At 51.0% G+C, this 22,860-nt stretch overlaps 7 protein-coding genes across 7 annotated transcripts; 5 read left to right on the top strand and 2 right to left on the bottom strand.

Moving 5' to 3' along the window:
* Positions 1-304: 304 nt before the first annotated feature.
* Positions 305-2,068, bottom strand: AKAW2_10999S (M18 family aminopeptidase; the record flags this gene model as incomplete). The annotated part of the gene is made up of 6 exons (XM_041693422.1): positions 305-1,329; positions 1,383-1,475; positions 1,524-1,659; positions 1,720-1,821; positions 1,874-1,935; positions 1,993-2,068. The coding sequence occupies 6 exons, from the start codon at positions 2,066-2,068 to the stop codon at positions 305-307; spliced, it is 1,494 nt and encodes a 497-aa protein (XP_041537719.1).
* Positions 2,069-4,002: 1,934 nt separating this feature from the next.
* CDH1 (WD40 repeat domain-containing protein) lies at positions 4,003-6,027 on the top strand (the record flags this gene model as incomplete). Its single annotated transcript, XM_041693411.1, has 4 exons — positions 4,003-4,331; positions 4,436-4,563; positions 4,623-5,209; positions 5,263-6,027. 4 exons carry the CDS (start codon positions 4,003-4,005, stop codon positions 6,025-6,027), a joined length of 1,809 nt encoding a protein of 602 aa, XP_041537718.1.
* Positions 6,028-7,223: 1,196 nt separating this feature from the next.
* Positions 7,224-8,220, bottom strand: pdx1 (putative pyruvate dehydrogenase complex component Pdx1; the record flags this gene model as incomplete). The annotated part of the gene is made up of 2 exons (XM_041693400.1): positions 7,224-8,014; positions 8,142-8,220. 2 exons carry the CDS (start codon positions 8,218-8,220, stop codon positions 7,224-7,226), a joined length of 870 nt encoding a protein of 289 aa, XP_041537717.1.
* A 544-nt stretch (positions 8,221-8,764) lies between these two features.
* Positions 8,765-9,667, top strand: AKAW2_10996A (uncharacterized protein; the record flags this gene model as incomplete). Its single annotated transcript, XM_041693389.1, has 1 exon — positions 8,765-9,667. One exon carries the CDS (start codon positions 8,765-8,767, stop codon positions 9,665-9,667), a length of 903 nt encoding a protein of 300 aa, XP_041537716.1.
* A 456-nt stretch (positions 9,668-10,123) lies between these two features.
* SMC1 (cohesin subunit SMC1) lies at positions 10,124-14,240 on the top strand (the record flags this gene model as incomplete). The annotated part of the gene is made up of 6 exons (XM_041693378.1): positions 10,124-10,154; positions 10,207-10,300; positions 10,377-13,350; positions 13,408-13,715; positions 13,772-14,138; positions 14,223-14,240. 6 exons carry the CDS (start codon positions 10,124-10,126, stop codon positions 14,238-14,240), a joined length of 3,792 nt encoding a protein of 1,263 aa, XP_041537715.1.
* Positions 14,241-15,670: 1,430 nt separating this feature from the next.
* AKAW2_10994A (glycosyl hydrolase family 79 C-terminal domain-containing protein) lies at positions 15,671-17,647 on the top strand (the record flags this gene model as incomplete). Its single annotated transcript, XM_041693367.1, has 4 exons — positions 15,671-15,872; positions 16,043-16,142; positions 16,216-16,731; positions 16,840-17,647. The coding sequence occupies 4 exons, from the start codon at positions 15,671-15,673 to the stop codon at positions 17,645-17,647; spliced, it is 1,626 nt and encodes a 541-aa protein (XP_041537714.1).
* Positions 17,648-20,988: 3,341 nt separating this feature from the next.
* AKAW2_10993A (DUF2841 domain-containing protein) lies at positions 20,989-22,842 on the top strand (the record flags this gene model as incomplete). The annotated part of the gene is made up of 6 exons (XM_041693356.1): positions 20,989-21,000; positions 21,052-21,099; positions 21,163-21,367; positions 21,445-21,936; positions 22,010-22,195; positions 22,268-22,842. The coding sequence occupies 6 exons, from the start codon at positions 20,989-20,991 to the stop codon at positions 22,840-22,842; spliced, it is 1,518 nt and encodes a 505-aa protein (XP_041537713.1).
* Positions 22,843-22,860: the final 18 nt, after the last annotated feature.

Below are 22,860 nucleotides of genomic sequence, written 5' to 3'. Positions count from 1 at the left end.
AAGATGGAGTAGTTAGGGTGGTGTTTCAGGTGGAGAGACGGAGGGAGTTGGAGGTGGAGCGTCACCGGCAACGATGATGGCCGATGATGTGGATCAGGTGGCTGCGGACTTTTCTCGGCCCGGAGCGCTGCATCTGGCAACATCCGGGGTTAAACTATAAATTATCACCAATGATAATCTTACTATGGCGATCTCTGTATGGAGGAAAGGTTGTTTGCTTATTCTCCAGAATTTTCCAGAATGATGCAACAAAGATATCTTTATGCTTCTTATATAACCTTCATCCACCCGTAGACTTATCTATCTAATCAACAAAGATGGTCTTGGAAAGATTGGCGTAGTGCTTGAAGAATCCAGTGAACAGGCGGATCGAGTGTGCCACATCGAGGGTACCTCCCGTCTCACGGATACTGTGCATGCTCAACTGGGGGTTACCCAGATCCAATGTCCGAGCGCCAAGCGCCGCAGACAGCATTGGGCCAATGGTGCTTCCGCAGCTGGAGTCATTGCGGACAACAAACAGCTGCAGGGGAACCTTTTCGCCAACATCTTCCCCAGCCTTGCGAGCGACTTCCTGAAGAAGAACAATACCGGGTGAGTTGGTCGCATAGCGCGCGTTGGCGTTGATCTTGATAACAGGGCCCTTGTTGATTTGGGGCCGGTGGTCGTTCTCATACTTGGCCGTGTAATTCGGGTGGACTCCATGGGCCATATCAGCAGACAGAAGGAAAGACGTAGACAAGGTCTGCTCGTAAGCAGTGGCGATGTCGTCACTAGCGCCGGCCGTCGACGGGAGCACGGACAAGCGACGGATAACGGAGGGGAGGATGTTCGAGTCGGCACCCTGAGCAGTGCGGCTTCCGATTTCCTCGTGGTCAAAGAGGGCAATGAGACGGATAGCGGGTTCCTCGTCCAACGCTGAGGAGTCAGCCACAGAGTCGATCAAGCCGACGGTGGCACAGAAAGAGCTGTTCAGGTTGTCCAGGCGAGGCGAAAAGATGAACTCCTCCAGCAGTCCACCCAGGTTCGACTTCTGGGTATCGAATAGAATCATCTCGAAGTCAAGGACATCGAGGGGCTTGACACCGGCTTCGGCAGCAATGAGCTCAACCAGGTAAGGGTGGTGGCGCTCAGTGATGGCCTTCAGAGGCGACAAGTCGCCCTTGTCCTCGTTGGCTTCCTTGGCCGCTTTGTCAGTCTCCTCGGAGGCACCGGTACGGTTCAGCTCAGCAGCAACAAGACCAGCGATGGGGAACAGCTGTGTTTCCTTGTTGAAGGCAAAAGTCTCCTGGCGGTCCAGATGAATGGCCAGAGTGGGAATGCGGAGAACTATGCCTAGTCAGAGAATGCTGGTTGTACAAAGGCCAAACAAATGTACTTACTGGGTCGGTCAATCTTGATCAGCTTCTGCACGATCGAACCGTCGCCATTGCGGACCATAGCCCGACCTGCAACACCCAGATCACGGTCGAACCCTAGAGATAGTTAGCATGATATAGTCAAAGTGATTCAGTAGCACGGACAGGTGTGCCAGATGCCGCCTCCATAAGTCTCTACGCCGACCTGAACATATCCTTCGCCGCGCTTGTTGCTGACCGGCTTGACTCTGAGGACGGGAGAGTCGGTGTGAGCACCAATCATCGAAATGGGGTTACCAGGCTAATCAATTGATATGATTAGCACAGAGGTCAGATCATTGACGATTGGCGGAAACCATACCTTCCATTTCTTGCCGACAGCAAAAGCGATGATGGTGGACTGGTTACGGGTCAAGTAGTACTTTCCACCAGGCCGGCAGGTTGACGCCCAAGAGTCCTTCTCCTGTACCGGGAATTAGCGGTTAATTCCGTGATACAATGCAGCCATCGCATACCTTGATCTCCTGGAAGCCAGCCTTGGCAAGGAGTTCCTTTGCCGACTGAACGGCATGGAACGCTACAGCAAAGTCAGCAATCGACTACCTTATAATAGTATAGAACGTAATGTAATTACGGGTAGGAGATGCATTGACAAAGGACAAAAAGTCCAGAGCCGGCTGCTTCAAACTTTGAGCAATTTTAGAAGTCATCTTGTCACGAAGGTCCCCAGGAGATGTGGATAAAGAAACATGGGGATCACGGGGAGGGGAAAAAGTGGGCATGAGATCATAGTAAGGCGGTCAGTTGGCGTCTCCGCATGGCTTGATCTATTTGACTAGTACTTAACAGGCGGACGGGTGGACTATGGAATTTACTGATGTCGCTTAATTGATTGCCAATTCCACTAAAGTGAAACTGGACAGATAAACAGAAGATTAGCTGGGTTGGCGTGGACATCTCAATAATGTGTAGGCGGTTATTGAATGGTGGTATCATGGATTCAAGTCAAACCACTAAGAGCCAATAAATGACCTCATGTGGATTGTATGTCTACTAGTCATCGGTCTGTGAGTATCCCCTAGCGTTCTTAGAAGTTTCAATCTAATTCAGATTCTCATCATACACTAAGATTGTCTTTCTGTCTTCCTTGGCAGAAAACTGAAACAAACACGGTCGCGCCCTGTTTATATCGGTGCTCGTCATGGGGTCCTTGCAAGACACGGTCGTAGCTTGAAACTCAAGACATAGCACTTGGATAGAAATAGAAGTCTGAGAGTGGATGTTATTGTTAGTCATGTGAATCGCGGCACCATCGGAAATAGAGCAGATCAAATAGAAAAAGCAACTGAAAATAGTCGACCGTTGAGCCTCTAAGCTTGATGAGAATTCGGTACAGACGGTTGATCGCCAGTATACCCTGGAAATCCACGCCACGAGTCAAGCCCCGTTATGCTAAACTAATGCTGTACTGTGATCGACGCAAGACGGGGACCGGGAGGGATCTCAGATTCAATTTCTTTGGCTGGAAACTCTCCTTTCTAGCAGTGTCTGGCCCAAGCTTTTTTCTGTCGCGTTCACCAGGCGCGTGGAATGAGAGGCGGTCGCGGTAGTGCTCGTGGCGCTGCGACAATCGATAACAACGGAGTAGAGCGCGCTGGCCCAATCACCACGCCGGCGCTTCGCGTCAGTCCATGGAACGCCTCCTGTAGCACGGGCATTTTGATCGGATTGGTTAGGAATTGTTTCACGTCTGATAATCTAGCCTGAGTGAATGGTCAATTTCACGGAAAAAGGAAAAAGGACCTGTCTGTTTGTGGTGGGAGGGTCACAATCGATCAGACACGGACGTGCATTGGGAGGTACAGGCGATCCAGCGGGTGCAGATAAACAAATCCTCCCATGCGACAACAACACCTGACGAAGATCAGTCATCAGTCGGATGAGGAGATCACCCACCCACCACTATGCGACGTGGAAAGCAAAAGAGAACAAAAATAGGTCAAGACAATGGTGACCAAGATTATAATCTTCTTTGTAAATGAAGGATAAACTCATCATTGTCTCTTCGCCAGGAAGGCAAGTATAGAATAACACCAACCTCCTGCGTTGCCCAAAGTGGTTTAGCGCATCCGACGCGTGACCGCTGCTGGGGCTCCCCTTCGAACGGCCGAAGCAAGAGAGGAAGCCCATCGCCAACCCTTGGATCAAACTGTCTCAATCCTTCCTCCCTCACCAGACGGTGGTCAGGTCAGTATCAAATGACCTCCACAAGCTGTGCGTTTCTTCCTAGTCTGCCTCGGGTCTGGTGAGAGACACTCTGTCGTCACTCTCTGTTCGCTCCTGTGCCCGCTTGCTCCTAGTTTATTTGGTGTATTGATCGGAGCGGAACACAAGGGTCTGGCTGTTGTCATCAGCAACCTCTGCATTCACCACCTTCTACAACCCCGAGCCGCCGATTGACCTGAAGGATAACTCTATATTCGCCCAGTCATTGAATACGATATACCCCAGCTGCTCTTCCCCTCCCACTTTGCCGCCACTTGCGACCCGACTACGTTTGAGACCTGTCGCATTGACCCTGCCTCCAGTTGATCCCGCATTCGACCGCCATTTGCACCTCGTGAGGTTCGCCCCTCCGACAACCATGGGCGACCCCAAGAAATCAGATCGGCCGACCACTCGCAATGCTGCTGCAGGCGCACCGGCCGTCAAGTCGCCCGATCGTACCGGACCAAATGCGTTGACGATCGCATCGCCTCCTGGCTCCAGGACGCCCCCTAGTATTCCGTCGAAGAAGACTCTATTCTACCCGGAACCGCAAGCCAGGAGCCAGAATTCTCGGGCTACCTCTGGGCCAATCGATGCAGATGCCCTAGCGAAGGCTCTGAAGGATTTTGAGGATGCTGGACGTCCCCGCGAGAGAACACCGGGTACCAGTCCCAGCAGGAAGAGGCAGAGAGTGTACGGTGATAGGTCAGTAACACATTCAATGGTGCTTTCTGAGAGCGATTCATCGGACGTGACCATGGATCTATATCCTTTGACATCATGTCACTAAACTGTGAATCCTATTACAGATTTATTCCCAATCGTGAGGGGCAAGACCTTCAGGCAACGTTCAGCCTGCTTCATGAGGACGGCTGCCCTTCGACACCATCAAAGTCGAAAAAACGTGCTCCCCATTCGGAGCTTCACTTTCAAAAAAGTGAGTCGCATCCGATGTGATCCTGGCATTGCCGATCATCGTCGCTAACCCCGGTGTAGCTGAAGAAGCAAATCGCATGTACTCGCGGGTTTTGCGAAGTGAACTCTTTGGGAATACTGTTCCACAGGCCGATTTGGATTCCCTATCGCCGGACCCCTTGTTGGGTATGGGTAATGGCGTTAATGACAAGACCCGCTCACATACGCCACCTTCACATGTGGTCTCGAACCTACCACCTGCCAGCATAACACCATCGACGCCCCACAAAAACCTTTTCAACTACGCTTCCCCACGTGCTGGGTCAGCTCACCCCACACCTTCAAAGACTCCGCGAAGTCAGCATGGTCCGAATCTCAATGTCCGATCAGAGCTCTATAGTCTATCACCAATCCGCCTCGACAGCCAACGTATCCTGGAGACGCCCCGGAAACAGCCTCGCTACGTGAACAAGGTACCTTACAAGGTCCTTGATGCGCCCGATCTGCAAGATGATTTCTATCTCAACCTAGTAGACTGGGGCAGCAGTAACGTTCTTGGAGTGGGCCTAGGCAACTCGGTCTACATGTGGAACTCCCAGACAGGCCGCGTAACGAAGCTCTGTGAGCTACGAGATGATACAGTCACAAGTGTTAGCTGGATACAAAGGGTGAGTGCCCAGTTCTTGGTCAATATGTTCGACGGAAGCGCTAATAGGAGTAGGGAACACATCTTTCAATAGGCACAGGCAAGGGTCTTGTACAAATATGGGATGCTGAGCGCTGTCGTCGCCTCCGTACGATGATTGGACACACGAATCGTGTAGGAGCATTGGCTTGGAACGATCATATCCTCACGTCCGGCTCTCGAGATCGACTGATCTTCCATCGAGACGTCCGCTCCCCGGATCAGTACCTGCGTCGCTTATCTGGTCATAAGCAAGAGGTATGTGGTCTTCGTTGGAACACCGAAGATGGTCAATTAGCCTCAGGCGGGAACGACAACAAACTGCTGGTCTGGGACAAGCTCAACGAAACACCGCTTTACCGCTTTTCCGACCATACTGCGGCCGTCAAGGCAATCGCTTGGTCTCCACACCAGCATCATCTTCTCGCGTCCGGTGGTGGTACAGCGGATCGAACCATAAAGTTCTGGAACACGTCGACTGGCTCCTTGATCAAAGAGGTCGACACAGGCAGTCAGGTTTGTAACTTGGCGTGGTCGAAGAATTCGGACGAGATCATCAGCACGCACGGCTACAGCCAGAACCAAATAGTTATCTGGAAGTACCCTCGTATGGAGCAGATTGTCTCTTTAACCGGTCATACATTCCGTGTACTTTACTTGGCCATGAGCCCCGATGGCCAAACAGTCGTCACCGGGGCTGGAGATGAGACCCTACGGTTCTGGAAGATCTTCAACAAACGACCGGGCAGAGAGCACGGACGTGAAGGTAGCAAGCTAGCAGAATGGGGTACCATCCGCTGACGAGAAAGGTTGCTATTCATTTCGGAATGATTTGGTGCCATGGCGTCCTTGAACTTCTCGTTGGGCTTACCAATATGCATTAGATATGGCGTTTCCAAGGCTTTGGCGTTTCTTACGATGCTGGGTTCTGTCCTTGGACGGTCTGGAGGAGGGTTTCTTTGTTTTTTTTTTAAATGGGTCTAGCTTGGGCATTTTCTTCGCATCTCATGGGGTACACAACAGCATATCATGGGTAACTAAAGGGTTCTTTTTCTGCGTCGTTCTGCTTTCTAATAAGTCCTTTCCGCTGGCTGCAAGATTTCATTCCATGTATCTCTGACTCTGCCTGTTTCTGCTTCTACTTTTCTTCTCTTGTGTTTCTTCTCAGCCTACTCTTACTTTTATCCGCGCACAGGTGCCAGCCTATGTCTTTGCAGCAGGCACTCACTATTTGCAGGTTTTCGCTACTATCCATGGAAATGAATCTCAGCGGTGGCGCTTATGGTGTTTTCCTAGGGTGAACAGGTGAAACCAGGACCAAGGCGTTGCTCCATCCTCATCCCCAAAGATTCAGGCGGATGTGATGGATTGATTGATTGACTCAATGGGCTTATACACCTCTTTCAGAGTTGCATGATGTACCACACACACACAATCCTCTCCCCGCGTTCAGACTTCACGACGGAATGATTTACAACACACCAAGAGCTTCGAGAAGGGTTTGCTTGACTTTTACTATGAGGAACGTGTTGTTTCGCAGAGGGGAAGAAACGAAAGACATCTAATGTCATAGATAACGAGAATGAAAGATCAGAAGGGTAAAAAAAAGTGAGATTCGGAGAGGTTGCAAATTTAGGCCGGTTGCTTCGATAGTATAACACTTTAGTACATAGTTGTTAGTAGATTTCTACTATCTTCAACTTCAATGATATACAGTATTCAGAACAGGGTTGATTCAGTCTATAACAATAGTAGTCCATCAGTTGGACTTTCAACACCAAACTGAAAGTTTATTTCATTATCTTCTTGATTGATGTTATACTAAAATAAAAACGGTTCATCAGCCCAATGAAACTAATCCAAGAGATACGTACGAGACAAGACTTTGTCTCCCGTCTTCTGCGCATAACTTACAGCACGAAAAGGTGGAAATGGGAAATAACCAAGGAAATGGGAACAACAGAAAAAAATGATGAGAAAAGAAAAGGAATGGAGATCTATAGAACCAGCCTGCCAGGCTCAACAGTCAACAAGGTCTTCACGCGGTCCAAGAAAACCTTCGCCCTCTTCTCTTCCTCAACCGGAACAGTCAGGCTGAAGACATTCGCGGCCGGCTCGACAACACTCTTCGCAGTAGCAACAGCCTTCTTGGAAACCTTTCCAGCCAAGAAATCAATCAGATCATCCTCCACCTTCTGCTTCTTCTGCACCGGCCGGGCCTCCTCGGCATTCAACTCAGGGATGTACTCTCCCCGGGAGAACTTGATAGGCTGAGCACCGAGGAGCTCGTCGAACAGCTCATCAGCGGAAGGCTTCTCGAGAGAAGAGCGGGGCAGGTCGTCGTTTGCCAGGTCGGTAGCGCGGGCGAGGAACGTCGACAGCGGCACCGTGGTACCCAGGGATTCTTGGATCTTCTTCTGAACGGACAGCACGGCGGCCAGGGAGATGGAGACGGCGACGGAGGTGGTCGGCGGGGGACGAGCAACGGGCTTCTCTTCCACGGCCGGGGCGGGCTCCGCGGGCTTGACGGGCGCGGCGATCTTGATGTTGCTCAGGTCGAGGTGAGCGAGCTTGTCGATCCGGGCTGCTTGCTCAGAAGGGTAGGAGGCGGGGATGGCGCCCAGGTAGGCGAGGACATCGCCCTTCAGGAGACGACCCTTGGGGCCGGACGCGGGGATCTTGGACACTTCGGACTCCGGGATGCCTTTTTCATGGAGGAGCTGGGTGACGGAGGGATACAGAGGGTAGGCGGGGTTCTGGAATTGAGGGGCGGAGGTGGAGTTCAGGCCTATACGGTGAATGGTTTGTTAGCTGGACTGATATGAGGATGATTTATGGGTGAGAATAGACGCGAAAGGGAGGGATATGGTGGTGTGGGAAAGTTGATATCAAGCTGTATCTGTCGGGAAACTCACGCTTGGAAGTGCTAAGAACACGGGATTGGCGACGGGCGAGCGCGGCCGGAAGACGGCAGACTGAGAAGGTGGAGGCCATGTTTGATGCGCGAGGCTTTTGGTGTTTGTATAGGACAAGTGAATGTCTTTTCCGAGGGGTGTGGCTATCGTCGGGATCGCGAGCGCTGTAGCTTGGAGTGGGCGGAGATTTGCTGGGATCGGATAGGAACCCACCACCAGGCTAACGATGCCGCAGAAAAAGCACAGTGGTCCCTAGAGAGTCGGAGTATAGTCGCAATCTGCGAGCTGAGCGTTGCAGGACGTTCCAAGCCGGAGAATTGCGTCGCTATCGGAAGGGTCAGCTCGGAGAAGGTTGAGGTGATTATTGTTGGGAGCTTCACCGGCGGCCCGGACGGGAACATTTTTCTGCCGCGGAGAACGACGGCCTCGACCTCCTGCCATTGCACCAAGCCATTGGCCTTAATTCCTTTGCTTCCTGGTGAGTCTAATCTGTTTACTTCCTGAAGACGTTGGGCTTTATTTCAACGACACTTGAATATGTGAACATTGATGGCTGGGGCCCGTTGTGGCCTGCGCTCCAACTTTTACTCTATCCTAACAATCGGAAATACCAGGTCGACAAGATGTTTGCGCGGCCATTTACCTTAAGGGCATTTGCCCAGCAGTGTCCCCGGAGCACTCTCTCATCCGTTCTCGAGTCCTCAAGTCCAGCATGGAGGTATTTCTCCTCCAGTGCCTCGCGAACAAAGGCTGCCAGCAAAACCCAACAGATCAAGCCCAAGGTGGTGCGCACGGCGCCTGAAGACAGCTTGAAGTTTGCCGGACGACGCCCGGAAGGATTTGGAAAGCTCGAAAGAAAGGTCGCCAAGGAGGGAGAGATTGTCTTGTTCCGGGCGCCATCGCAACGCGGATACGTTTTGGGCGCCTACGGTATTGCGGGCTTCTGTTTTGCCTACGCTGTATACAATTCCAATGCCGTCTTTCGGGATCCCCTTATACCTCTCCCGATGTGGCAGCAAGCTCTGTTCGGTGGTATTTGCGTAACAATGAGCGTTATGGGTACGGTGTTCCTTTTCAAGACCACTCGGTTGATCCGCGCCATCAGGGCTGTCAATGTCAACGGTCACACACATCTTCGCTTCACCGTGCGAAGCGTGGTTCCGTTCCGCAAGCCTTACGAATTTGACGCCCTGCCGCGTCAGATCGCTTTCTCCCGCCGTTTGGTGATCTCTCCGGATTCGTCTCCGGATATGCTTTTGGAGTCTATCCCGGATGCGCCTGGTATTGCAGGAGAGCGCACTGTGGCTCAGGGTGAGCAAGCAAAGGTTAGCTTCTTCAAAGCTCCCTTCAAGAGGATGAGCATGTCTATGTGGCGGTTGTTCCGGTCTGTCCGGCAGATCTTCTCCCAGGAGGACTTTATCCTTCTGGAAGTGGAGGGCCAGAAGGGCGTTCTGCGCATGGACTCTGGTGGCTACGTCTCACAGGACTTTATGCTTGTTGGCAATCCTGTGAGTTTCCGGCGCTGATAGGAGATGGGAGTCCGGTTTTCGCTATGATATCCTTCTTTTGATGTCTAATTACTCTACTTTTTGTCCTATCTACTTTCCTATTAGCCTGTTATACGGCATGTCACACAACCATGTATATATGGAATGAAGTTAAAACACAAGCAATTACCATAAATAGAAGATCTGTAGAGTATGAGCACTGCCGGGGACAATACTGTGTAGAAAGTAGCCGGAGTATATGCGGAACCACGTGACCCTCCGCAGCGCGTCCCCCCATCAATCAATCAATCAATCAAGACGCGACTCCGACGATAAACCATTGCGCGAGCCCCTCCACAAACCCGACCCTCTCTTGTGGGCTGTTCCAGCCTGCCGCCTTATTCTCCAGGCGACCTTCACCGGTTTCAACCAACATCAACTTGCGATTTGTATCTGCCTTCCCTCAGTCGCTGAGACGCGGCTGTCCGTCGCAAGATGGGAAAGCTCATCCGGCTCGAGCTGTTCAGTAAGCAACATCCTCTATCCGGCACTCTCGACCGCTCTGACACCTGCTATAGACTTCAAATCGTACAAGGGTCATCATGTACTTCTCTTCGGTGATGCCTACTTCACCTCCATCATCGGACCCAACGGGTCCGGAAAGTCCAACTCGTGCGTATCATTCTACCCCATTTGGCGGACAGAGGAAATCAAGCGAGGCAAAGTACGGTGCGCTGACCTTCTCCAGTATGGACGCGATATCGTTCGTCTTAGGTATCAAATCGTCACATCTACGATCCACGAACCTTCGCGATCTCGTATACCGCGGCCGTGTCCTGCGCACATCCAAAGTCGATGCCAGCGGCAATGCTATCGAAGCAGAGGCCAACGGGGATGACCAAGCGGAGGACGGAATCGACGGTGAACAGTCGCAGGACCCAAGCGGAAAGAACGATCCCCGGACCGCGTGGGTTATGGCAGTCTACGAGGATGATGCGGGTGAGGAGCAACAATGGCGCCGGTCTATCACCAGTGGAGGTGTGAGCGAGTATCGTATCAACAATCGCATTGTCACGGCACAGCAATACAATGAGGCTCTCGAGGCGGAGAACATCCTGATCAAGGCGCGCAACTTCCTGGTTTTCCAGGGTGATGTGGAGGCCATTGCCTCGCAGTCACCCAAGGATCTGACGCGGCTGATCGAGCAGATCTCGGGAAGTCTGGAATACAAGGCCGAATACGAGCGCTTGAAGGCGGAGGCGGAGGAAGCCGCAGAGCAACAGACTGTGCAATTGAACCGTCGCAGAGGTATCAATTCGGAAATCAAGCAATACCAGGAGCAAAAGCGCGAAGCCGAGAACTATGCCCGGAAGGCCGAGGAACGCGACCAGGCCATCATCACGCATATCTTGTGGAAGTTGTTCCACTTCCAGCGCCTTATTGATGCGTCGAGTGCGGATATCCAGAAATATCAGGATGAGCTGAAAGAGTTCCGCCGCGGCGTTGAGAAATACGAGAAGAATGTGGAGGACGCTAAGAAGGATCATGCTCGGGTTGGTCGAGATGTTGCAAAGGCTGAGAAGAACATCGTGGCCAAGGAGAAAGAGATCGAGGAGTCTACGAATGCCCTGGTACCTGTTGATGAGAAGGTCGACATTACGAAGAAGAAGGTCGACCGCTTCACCTCCCGGATTGCTGAGATTACTCGGGAGCGCGAGGGTCAAGCGGCAAATGCCAAGCAGCTCGAGAAGGATCTCAAGGTTGTCGAGAAGGCTCAAGCTCAGTGGGAAGCTGAGTGGCAGAAGACCATGAGCAAACAGGGTGGCCAATTGAGCGAAGCCGACCAGCAGGAGTACAAGCGGCTCAGGGAAGAGGTCAACAAGAAATCTTCCGCGGAGCAGCTGAACCTGGACAACCTGCGTCGTCAGCGCAAGACTGAAGCCGAGGCCTACAACAGCCTGAAGAGCAAGTTCGAAGGTACCGAGTGGCAGCTCAAGACTCTGGAGTCTGAGACACAAACTTTAGCCGAGCGCAAGTCGTCGGTTACTGATACTGTCAAGTCTACGTCGAAAGAAATCGAGCGCAAGAAGAAGGAGCTGAATGCTCTGACTTCTGAACGGCTACGTGTCTCTCAGATGAGAACGGAGCTTGAGGAGAAGCTTCAGGTTGTGTTGAAGAAGCTTCTCGAGGCCGATGATGGCAAGAAGCAGTCTGAGAAGGAAATAAGAGCCAAGGAGCTGATTTCGACCCTCAAGCGGATCTTCCCGGGCGTCAAAGGCCGAGTAAGCGACCTCTGCAAGCCTAAACAGAAGAAATACGCCGAAGCAGTCAGCACCGTACTTGGACGGCACTTTGACGCCATCGTTGTGGACAATGAGAAGACAGCGAAGGAGTGCATCCAGCACCTCCGCGACCAAAGAGCCGGACAGGCGACATTCATTCCTCTGGAAACAATCCAAGTTAAGGCCTTCAACTCCAACCTGAAGGGTCTGCACAGAGGAATGCGCCCAGCGATCGAGACCGTTGACTATGACGACTCGGTTGCCAGAGCCATCAGCTACGCTTGTGGAAATGCCATTGTCTGTGACGATTTGGCTACTGCCAAGTATCTTTGCTACGACAGGAACGTTGATGCGAAGGCCGTTACTCTTGATGGGACCGTCATTCACAAGGGTGGTTTGATGACTGGTGGTCGCGGCCCTCAGCAGAACTCCAAGCGCTGGGAGGATTCCGAGGTCGAAAACTTGTACAAGCTTAAGGACAAGCTGATGGCAGACTTGGGCAACCTGCCCAAGGGTCATCGCCGCGGAACAGAGGAGGAGACTCTGCAGGGTGAATTGGTTGGTCTTGAGCAACGGCTTGCCTACGCCCGTGATGAGCTGAAGGCCCTCGAGAGAAATCTCGAAAGCAAGCACAGTGAACTCGACTTTGTGAGGCGCCAGCTCGAGGATGTAAGGCCTAAGTATGTTGAGCGCCAGGAGTTGCTCGAGGAGCTCGATCAAACAATCGCTACCTCTCAAGAGACTGTCCGCAGTGTCGAGGATGAAGTTTACAAGAAGTTCTGCAAACGCCTCGGGTATAGCAATATCCGCGAATATGAGGTTCAACAAGGCTCTCTGCAGGAAGAGGCCGCTCAAAAGAAGCTCGAGTTCACGACGCAGAAGAGCAGAATCGAAAACCAGCTTAGCTTCGAAAAGCAGCGCCTTCAGGCAACTGCTGATCGTGTTGCTGGGCTTCAGGCACAACAGCAGCGTGACGAGCAGTTGATTGAGGAGCTTCAAGCTGAGCAAGAGAGCATCCGAAATCAACTCGATGAGTTTGAAGCTGAGCTTGACATCCTTCGTGAGAAGCTCGAGAAGCAAAAGGAGGCTTACGCGCAGTCAGCCGAAAACCTTGCACAACACCGCCGGGAGCTCCAAAGACGCAGCAGAGAAGTCGAAGGGACGATCAAAAACGTCAATGCCCTGGAGGCGGAAATACAACGCAATTCGTCTAGTCGATACGCTCTACTCCGGCGTTGCAAGCTTGAAGACATTGACATTCCATTGACCGAGGATTCGAATCCGCTTGACCAACTTCCTATTGATGAACTGGTTCAGGCGGCAGACCCCGACGCCATGGATGTGGATGAAGACGGCACTGGAAGCGGTGGTCAGGCCTTCATGGTGCAAGACTACGGCATTGAAGTCGACTTTGACTCCCTGGGAGAAACTCTGAAGGAGGTGAGCTATGCCGTTTCGGAGTTATCAACATGATCAACCATTGCTAATGTTCAATAGGAGAGCGACGAAAAGTTAGAAGAGGAGCTGCTGGAGAAGGTTCGGTCCCTCAACAGCGAGCTTGACAAGATGGCGCCCAACACGCGCGCTATGGAGCGTCTTGAGAGCGTGGAGAACAAGCTCAAGGCGACAGAGAAGGACTTTGAAGACTCCCGCAAGCATGCGCGAAGGACCAAGGATGACTTTGAGGATGTGATGCACAAGCGTTCGGAACTCTTCAACAAAGCCTTCTCTCACATCTCCGAGCAGATTGGGCCCATCTATCGTGAGCTGACCAAGAGCGCCAACTACCCACTGGGTGGACAAGCGTAAGTGGTTTCCACAATCCTTATGTCAGAGCATCAGCAAGCTAACGACGACACAGTTATCTCGATATCGAGGACTCCGACGAGCCGTATCTCGACGGTATCAAATACCATGCCATGCCCCCTCTCAAGCGATTCCGCGACATGGAGCACCTCTCCGGTGGTGAGAAAACCATGGCTGCCCTGGCCCTGCTGTTTGCCATCCACTCCTACCAGCCGTCGCCGTTCTTCGTTCTGGACGAGGTCGATGCGGCGCTGGACAACACCAACGTTGCCCGGATTGCCAACTACATCCACGACCACGCGGCACCAGGCATGCAGTTCATCGTGATCAGTCTGAAGAACGGACTCTTCCAGAACAGTGAAGCGCTGGTTGGAATTTACCGAGACCAGGTAGAGAACAGCAGCAAATCCTTGACTCTTGATGTAAGCCCTTGCCCCTCCCGCAGAATTCTTTTCGTTGTATCTTCGCCTGGGGTCATACGGATGCTAACATTTCTTCCCCAACAGCTCCGTAAATATAACTAAACGACTGAAAGGCTGTTTCTTTTTATTCCTTCGGTGTTATGTAGAATATCTGACGATGGCTTGATGGGCAGCATGCTTTTCTTTCTCTTTAGTTGAACTGTTTACGGATTAATGCAATGATTACTTGCTTTCTTGATGCCATAAAAGCTGTCTGCATTATTACCCCCACATGATTAGTAGTGCTCCCAGTCTCTCTGGCCTATGTAACGATCTACGGGCGCGGAGCCTGTCTGGAACTTGGAAGAAGTACTGTAGTACTACTAAGTTACTACTCGGGGATCCGGTAGTCCGAGATGAGTATTTGGGTTGGATGGCGGAGAAGTATCCGAAGAGGTAAATATCATGATATCTCAGCTTATTATACATACTACTAGTTCTCACTGGGAGGGGTATGTATTGATTGCTTGGTTTTGTTAGTATGGCTAACAGCATGCTACGAAGTAACATTCGATCACCTTGTTTCCAGCTGATGAGATAAACCCAGAGGGATTGTAGATTAACATCGTTGAGATTGAAGATGATCCGGGTGGGGGGGTTCATGCGAATACATGCCTGTCATTTGCGGTAGATCCGGCTGACTATATATATTGGAAAGAAGGTAAATATTGGCTGTACATACCGAGATGTTGTCAGAAGAGAAAAAGGGACGCAGGATTGTTGGAGAGTCAATGCGCTTGTGGAGAGGAGGGTTCATGGGAGGATTTTGTGTAGATGTTACTAGGGAGGGGAGTGCTCTTAGTATGAGATACTACATTTTCAGTAAAAGATAAATATATGCTATATGTGCTTAAGCATTCAGAAGCTTTCCTTGGCCCTTGCGGATAGTAATGCTAATGCCATGGAGTGTGTTCATTATTTCTACATACTGAGCGGTTAATTAATTCAACTACTGCTTCACAAACGAACCCTTATTACCCACCTACCGAACAATTACCCGACTCCATCAAGAACAATCAAACATAGAGGTGTAAAAAGGTATAGATCTACATTCACTACGTAGCAAACAGCAAGAATTACAGTTCCAACTGTGTCTCCCCTCTCATCATCCCCGCACATTCGGAGGGAATTCCCCCGCGCCGCCAATTACCCTCCAATAGATGGTTTCAGTTCATCCAGGGTCTTGAGGGCTGGTGGTGGTGCTATCCCGACCCCGCCGGTTAAAGTGGTCTTAATTAGGTAGTATTTACTACCCCGGGATTTGAGCTATTAGAAGAGTACTACTTAAGTGCTAAGTAGTAATGATGGGATGTGGAGTAGTTTATGCGTTTCTTCTCCGAGGCAGTGAGGATATATATTTAATGATGATATATACTCATATTTTGGTCATATAGTCAGTCACTTATCACTACGACTATTTATTGATACTAAAATTATATCTTCGAACGAAGCCACCATTAAGCTAGACTGCTATCGAAAAAGTTATCACGGAAATGCATCATCGTCCAATCACATTGCTCTCTCTCCTACTTGGAGCTGCACACAGCATTGCAGCTCGTCCGACCTCCCAAGATGAAAGGAGCACCTCATCATCAATCAGTCTGAGTGCGTCAGTTCCGGATGATGCAGCTCTGCCGGTCTTGCATCCTTTTGTTTCCTTCTCTATTGAGTTTGCATTCTTTCCGGATTTTGCAGGTATGCCAAATCCCTCTTATCTCATTCAATAGTAGTACTACTTGAGTACTAGTGAGATAGCTACTATACTACTATTGGTTGTGTTGTGACATCAGTAGTAGTTTGCGAGGGGAATGTGTTGATTATATATATAAGTACTATTAGTCCTGACCCATTTTGATGCTTCTCAGGAAACCTATCACATCCGAATCTCTTCTCAAATCACTTGCTAGACAATCTGGCCGAGTTGCAGGGCGCAAAGCCGTACATCCGTGTTGGAGGGAACACTCAGTACGTGTCAATCTGTCTTCCCCATCTAGGCAAAGAGGGGAAGGAGGGGTAGGAATCTAATTAAATCACGCAGAGACTTTGCCCTGTATGATCCGAACCTACGAGCAGCCACCAATGCCACCTACATTACCAGCATTTCGACGGATTACCCGCTGATTTTATCGTTTGGCCCCGCCTTCTTTGAGTCGTACTTCACCTGGCCGGGAACAAAGTTCATCCACGGTTTCAACCTGGGGAAAAATAGCTCGACAGATATAGAGCTCATGCTAGAATCCGTGCCGGTGGCGTGTAAGGCTCTGGAGGGAGGGAAACTGGCGTATTGGGAACTGGGGAATGAGCCGGATTTGTACAAGACGTCCGCACAGGGCATCAGGAGACCGGCGAACTGGACGGAACAAGACTATGTGAATGAGTGGTTGAACAAGACAGCGCGGATCGAGAAGAGATTGGTCGAGGCGTGTCCGGAGCTCGCAGACTCAAAGTACATTGCGCCTTCATTCGCCGGGGTCACCAACAGCTTGAATCCCGTGGTGACGTGGGAGAAAGGCCTAGACAACAGCCGGAACATTGCCCTCAATTCCGAACACAAGTGAGTTTGGTGGTGGCCAAGCCCCCCAGCCCCCAGCCCCAATTGTACTCTGAACGCGAAAGGATGGAGCACAGGTCGACTTTGGCTAATAGGTCGCGTTTGATGCAGCTACATCGGTGGCGCCACTCAGCCGGGAGTAACACTGCAGAATACGCTAATGAACCATACTAAGACGGTGGAAAGCGTCGCACAACAGGTCAACGTCTCACGTATCTTGTCGAACGACAACCTGACCCCGGGCATCCCCTATATCCTGGGCGAGACCAACTCTTTGTACAACCAGGGCGCGCCTGGACTGTCCAATTCATTCGGGGCTGCACTTTGGGGGGTAGACTTCAACCTTTACTGCGCCTCGCAGAACATCCGCCGAACCCATATGCATCAGGGAAGTAATTACAATTACATCTCCTGGCAGCCAGTGGGAACGAATCGTACATCCATAGGCACGAAGGCGCCGTATTACGGCAATGCCATGGTGGCGGCCATGCTCCACGGCGGAGACGATGTCCGAATTGTCAATCTCCCGCTGGCCGCGGATACGGAAGCCGCATATGCCGCGTACATGAATGACTCTCTGGTCCGAGTGGCTGTCATCAACCTGGTGGAGTTCAACTACACCTCAACCGATTCGATAGCAGAGAAAGTGGAGAGCAGACCCAGCGCGAAGTATACGTTCCAGTTGCCTTCATCTGGATCGGTGTACTCCGACTCAGTTTCAGTGCAGCGGCTGATGGCGAACGGCAGCAACGCCATCACGGGGATCACCTGGGACGGCTGGTCTTACAATTACGAGCTGGCACAGGGTAAGCCAGTTCGATTGCAGAACGTAACGATTGGAGAGGCGATCTCGGTGGGCGACGATGGGGTCGTGGAGATCGAGATCCCCTACTCCAGCGCTGCAATCCTCAGTCTGTGAAAGGTCATCCGGTGTGGGCCGAAGAAGCTGTAACAATAGGGTATGCATGGTAGAAGATATCTATCCGCGGAACTCTGGCCTCCGTATCATTCATGATGCGGCTCCCACGCGGTTAGCATCCGTGGGAAAAGATAGCCAGTCTGAACCTTGTTAGATCATAATAATCCAAATGGTGCTTAGAACAGAAGAGGAAAGCTGGGTTTGGTAATTACGAAATACTATAAAGTTCCAGAGGGTTTTTAGCCTTTCTCTAGATGCGGATGTGTAGCTCAAGCCTGGGCATTTGCTGGAGCACACAGTCTTTCCCATTCGAAGTATCGGCGGCTTCATCATTATGTTCCAAGCGGTACGGAGAAGAAGCCGAATCCTCACTTCAACTTGACGATCAGCTCCATCTGCCACTTTCAGACGAGGAAATATCAACCCCGAGCCGGCTCCGTACTGATGCGGAGTACGTGGGAATCATCTGAGACTCGCGGATTTGCCTCATTGATGGCAACCATGATTTTCCAGCCGAAAAGGGCATTTTAAAAATCCAACAAAGCATCAATTTGTTCGGAGGATATCTTCCAGAGTCGGAAACTCAGAGCACATAGTTCTCGATTTGTTTAAAAATAAACAAAGTGGATGGTGGCAACTCTCCCGGTACGGCGTTTGCGAGAGACCTGTCGACCGATGGCGAGACAGATGTAACCTTGATGGGGGTAAAGAATGGTCGGTTGTACCATGTCTCCCGCTGCGACAGATTTTGAATTCTATTGATCGAATAATCGGTGTACAGCTAGTCAATGATCTGCGTTAGCGGGTTGATACGTAGCTTCCCCCAAGCCACGGCCCAGTTAGCCGGGCTGAGTGGTGGCGCGACGGACGGCTATCCCACTTCCTCGGAGTACCAGGACTCGCCTGATGGATCGATTCATGCAAGTGCTCGGACTCTGACCTAGCCTTTAATTAATATTCCAAGGTTAGACTGCAGCATGGTCTTCTGTCTGGTCGAGTGTCATTGGGGCAGTAGTAGTTAACCAGAAGGGTTGTTGTCGCCAGGCAGAGCATTGTGGATTTTCCTAGCGTGAGGCATGCTCTGCTTCGCTGCCCATCGTCTTGCCCTTCTCTACCCCGTAGTCATGGCTCACTCGGGCTGAAGCATGCAAGCCATCATGCAGGGTTTCCAGGTAAGAAAGCAAGTTTGCAGGACGATGTACGTAGGCGGATGTCTCACCGTCTGCATGTTTCCTACAAGCGCCCTAATAGTGAAGGTTCGGGAAGCTAAAATTGAGAGACTGGAAAGAGCTGAAGAAGCGCTATAGAGGGGATGTCCCCGCTACGCACTATGGTAATGGGTATGGATCCCTGCGCTCTCCCCCCTTTCATTCTCTATCTGTCAGTGTGTGTGTTTTTGATGCTCAATAGGTGACCTACAGAATAGACCCCGTCCGGCTAGTGGCTAGCGTTCCACGCAAACATTCTGTGGATCATCGGTCCACCGTGGCTTGCCAGGCTGGTCAAAATCGCGAGTCGATAGCCAAGGGGCCCGTGTGCTGTAATACTTGACTTTTTCTGCCTAGCCGTTCTTGACGCAGGCTCCGCAAGTAATGGAAATGGGGGGAAATACCGGACCCAATCGTCAGTGATGGATGTATTATCCGTGTAAGACATAGCAAAATACTCCTCCCAAACAACCAGGATACGTATTTTCCTAGGCTTCTAGTCGCGAAAATAATCTCCCGCTTGGACTGTCTGTTTGCGAGACTGAAGGGTTGTAGAGTTGTCTTGGCTTCATAGTGCGGCAGCCAGGACACTCTATGATCGATTCTCCACTCCAACGCGATACAGTTGAACCTTAAATGAGAATCTAATATGGTTGCCGTTGGCACTTGACAGAGTATGGCTGCGATCGGCGGTCAGGCTCTAGGGGTGGTCCTTGAGGTCTTACGCCCAAACTCCGCAATTTCCGCACTGACTGCGAGAGAGGCAGTATCGGCAAAGTCTAATTGTGAGGACTTTGACAAAGGAATTATTCCCACTGGCGGAACGCCGATCCTAGTCTTCTTGTGGCTAGGCTTCATTTGAGCAACCCAATCTAGCTGTCACTCAGAGTTCAGTCTGACCTGCGGGCTCTGGGCATGACAGGAAGAAGCGAAGCCGGCACCATACTCACGGCTCGCCGTAGCACTATGAGAAGCTAGCAAGAGTCTGCATTGACCTATAATCTCTCTTCAATGGTAACTTCCGGGTACTTCCACTGCCATGTGACTTTTTGCCTCTGCCTAATACGGTGTATTGGCTCCTGCAAATCCCGAAGGTAGTTATCATGTATCAGCTAGCCTGCGCTATTGCGTCAAAAGAAATATGCCAACCTACTGTACCCCAGAGACGCCTGTGATTGGTAAATTGAGATGAGTCTATTCCTTGAATTAGCTTGCCGGCCAAGGGGGTTCTAGTCTGGCATGTACAGCACGAAAATTAACCAGGCCGAGCGTAAATGCATGATCCTTGAACTGTATGGCCGTCACTGTGTTTCGGAACCCAATGACCTTGACCTGAGATTTTAGTGGAGTCGTTCGATGCTTGGAGTGCACCTATTCGCCTAGTTCCCCTCTCGACTTGAGCCCATCTTTACCCTTGCACAGAGAAGTAACTTTTCTGTTGGTCAACCATTCTTTCTGCGGAACTGATTAAAACCACGTAAAAAAACAGAGGATGAGTACGAGTGTCATATCTGTAGCTGTCCACTCATGTGTATAACAAAACAAGCATTTGCCACTGTCGCTCGAGCCCTCATTAAATACACTGATCCTCTGCTCCGTAGGCGATGGGGCTAAGGCAGCCAGACGTAAGCCTCAAACGGGAAAGACCAGAGGGAGCTGCATGGCTAGGCTCCATGCACGCATGGCAACGGAAACAGACTAGATGATAGAGCGTTGTCCGTAACAGTAAATGGTCAGACTCTGTATGTATTTGTTTTCCTTGCATTAGTTTGCACGTCATAAGTGCCAGAAGGCCGCGTTGAACATCATGACATGATCCAATGGCCGAATGTTGACCAACGTACTTTTGTCCACATCTGTAATTGCCCTTCGGTCTTCAACTCCGAAGGAACTTGTTTCTTTTTCCCTCGGCATGTTATATTTGGTAGTTCCAGACCTATATAGGCCGTCGCCCGAGCCTTGAAGATCATGCACACGAAACTTCTTAAGCTGCCAACTCCCCATTGGCTTCCTTGAATGTTGATGTGAGGTGGCAGTATCTGAATTTATCTATCCATTCCATTATCATTGTCGGTAGTCGGTAAAGAGTGAGCATAGGCGACTCGGCTCGACACTGACTTCCTATAGTAGAGTATGACAAGTCCGGTCCGTGCTACCATTGCGATAGGTCAGTCCACGAAAGCTAATAAAGCCCAGCATCAGATGTTATCATATCACGATATGACTGCTCAGGCGAGCCACACAGTAAGGACAAGCTCCCCAGTCTGAACTAGGATGGATCATCCAACTGATGTCATGTCATGGTAGGACATGCAACGTGCATCATCCGCAGTCAACTTCCGCTATACGCACTTCGCTATGCTTTGCATTGATCACAATGGGGACCTTCGCATAGAAGCGTCGCCGTCCATTGCAGGCTGCGAAAAGGCAATCTTCACAGACGACGTGCAGGACCGATTTCTGAAGTCGGTGACTACAGCATGGCAGCCCAGCCTGCAGAGTCTCCATTCCAGTAAGTGATTTCGCAACTGTAAAACCGAGCCAGCCAAGGATGAAGTAGTAACCAAGGCGTGTTCCTGCTTGAATCAGACACCTTGAGTCACATGAGCGGCGATGTCACGGGGAAGCCAATGCTTCTGTCCAGTCCTTCAATCGGCCTACAGCACACATGGTATCAGCCAAGCCTCCCACGACAGACCGGCCTCATTCCCTGTGAATGGCAGTCCTTGCAAAACAAGCGTCACAGGCGTAGCTTGAGACATGAACTCTCGGGCATCGGACTTGATTTGGATTCCGCTTCACCTACACCGTCGCTAAGGCGCACAGCACTTCGACTAGGGCAAACAGATCTTGTGCGACGATACTATGAGAAGGCATTCGAAGCTTTCCAACAGCTAAACTGCAGGGTTATCGCCAAAGCATTTGTGAAATTGGTGGAACCGCGCAAGCAGGTCAACCACCCATACAATGGACGACGGGCTGCCGGAGGATCATCACAGAAGATGGATTCTGAATTGACTAAGCCGAAATGGTGGCCTACAGGGGTGACACACAAAGAGCCCGACCATCTTCAAAAGGCCGGTAAGATGCTCCTAGCTTCCATCGGGTTGAATCGTGAGAGTTGAATACTTACTGGTATCATCTCTCTCTTCAGAGAGAATCAGGCTGCTTGTTCATATTCTGTGTGAACTGAAGGAGAGTCGAGGAATCACCGCTGAGAAGCTCAAGGATGCTGGACAAGACGTGCGGCGCCAGATTCAGCCCGAGAGCCGTCTACAAGTTCTTGATGAGATATACTACGTTCGTTATATGGAAGAATTGTACATGGAGGGCAAAATTAGTACGCATTCGCTTCCATACCTTAGGGAACTGAAGCCACACCCCAACACCAAGTGACTAACACTTTCTATAGGCGGGGACACAATGATCTACGTTTCTCATGTCCATCTGGATGAGGACTTCTTGTTCGCTGAATTACGGGACCAGACAACTAACAACTCTCGTGAACTGTCACTTCCGATTATGAACAACAAGCCAGATGGCCCCAAAGCGACGGAGGGAAGCAAGAGTCCTGGGGACCAGAGTGAAGTGCAAGCCGCCACGAACAAATCGCACACTGACATGCCTGTACCTTCCGACGAGCGGCGCCTGCCACCAATGGAGGTGAATCACCAAACAAAACGCTCCGCCAATCAGGACTACTGCTACCCTCCTTCGCCGGTATCCAGCCCATCCATCAGTCGGAAGAGCTCCTTGGAAAGCGGCTTGTCTACATACTCAACAGACATGGCTGCACCGATGCTGTCAGGGAGTGAACCCAGCGGGGGGTCCTGTGCTTCTAGGGATATCCATCCCACCGAGGCTTCATGCATGCCGGATTATTTTGGTAGCCAGCAAATGGCCACTTCATCTGCTGAAGAAAGTCACCAGCCTGGATTTTGGAGCCTCCCACCGGCTCATACGGCACTCCCGTATAACGGATACTGATGTGGCAAATCACCGAAC

This window comes from Aspergillus luchuensis, chromosome 1, assembly GCF_016861625.1.
Source record: "Aspergillus luchuensis IFO 4308 DNA, chromosome 1, nearly complete sequence".
NCBI classification, from domain to species: Eukaryota; Fungi; Ascomycota; class Eurotiomycetes; order Eurotiales; family Aspergillaceae; genus Aspergillus; species Aspergillus luchuensis.
The sequence above is the reverse complement of the archived record's forward strand: the minus strand, read 5'-3'. Positions and strand labels throughout refer to the sequence as shown.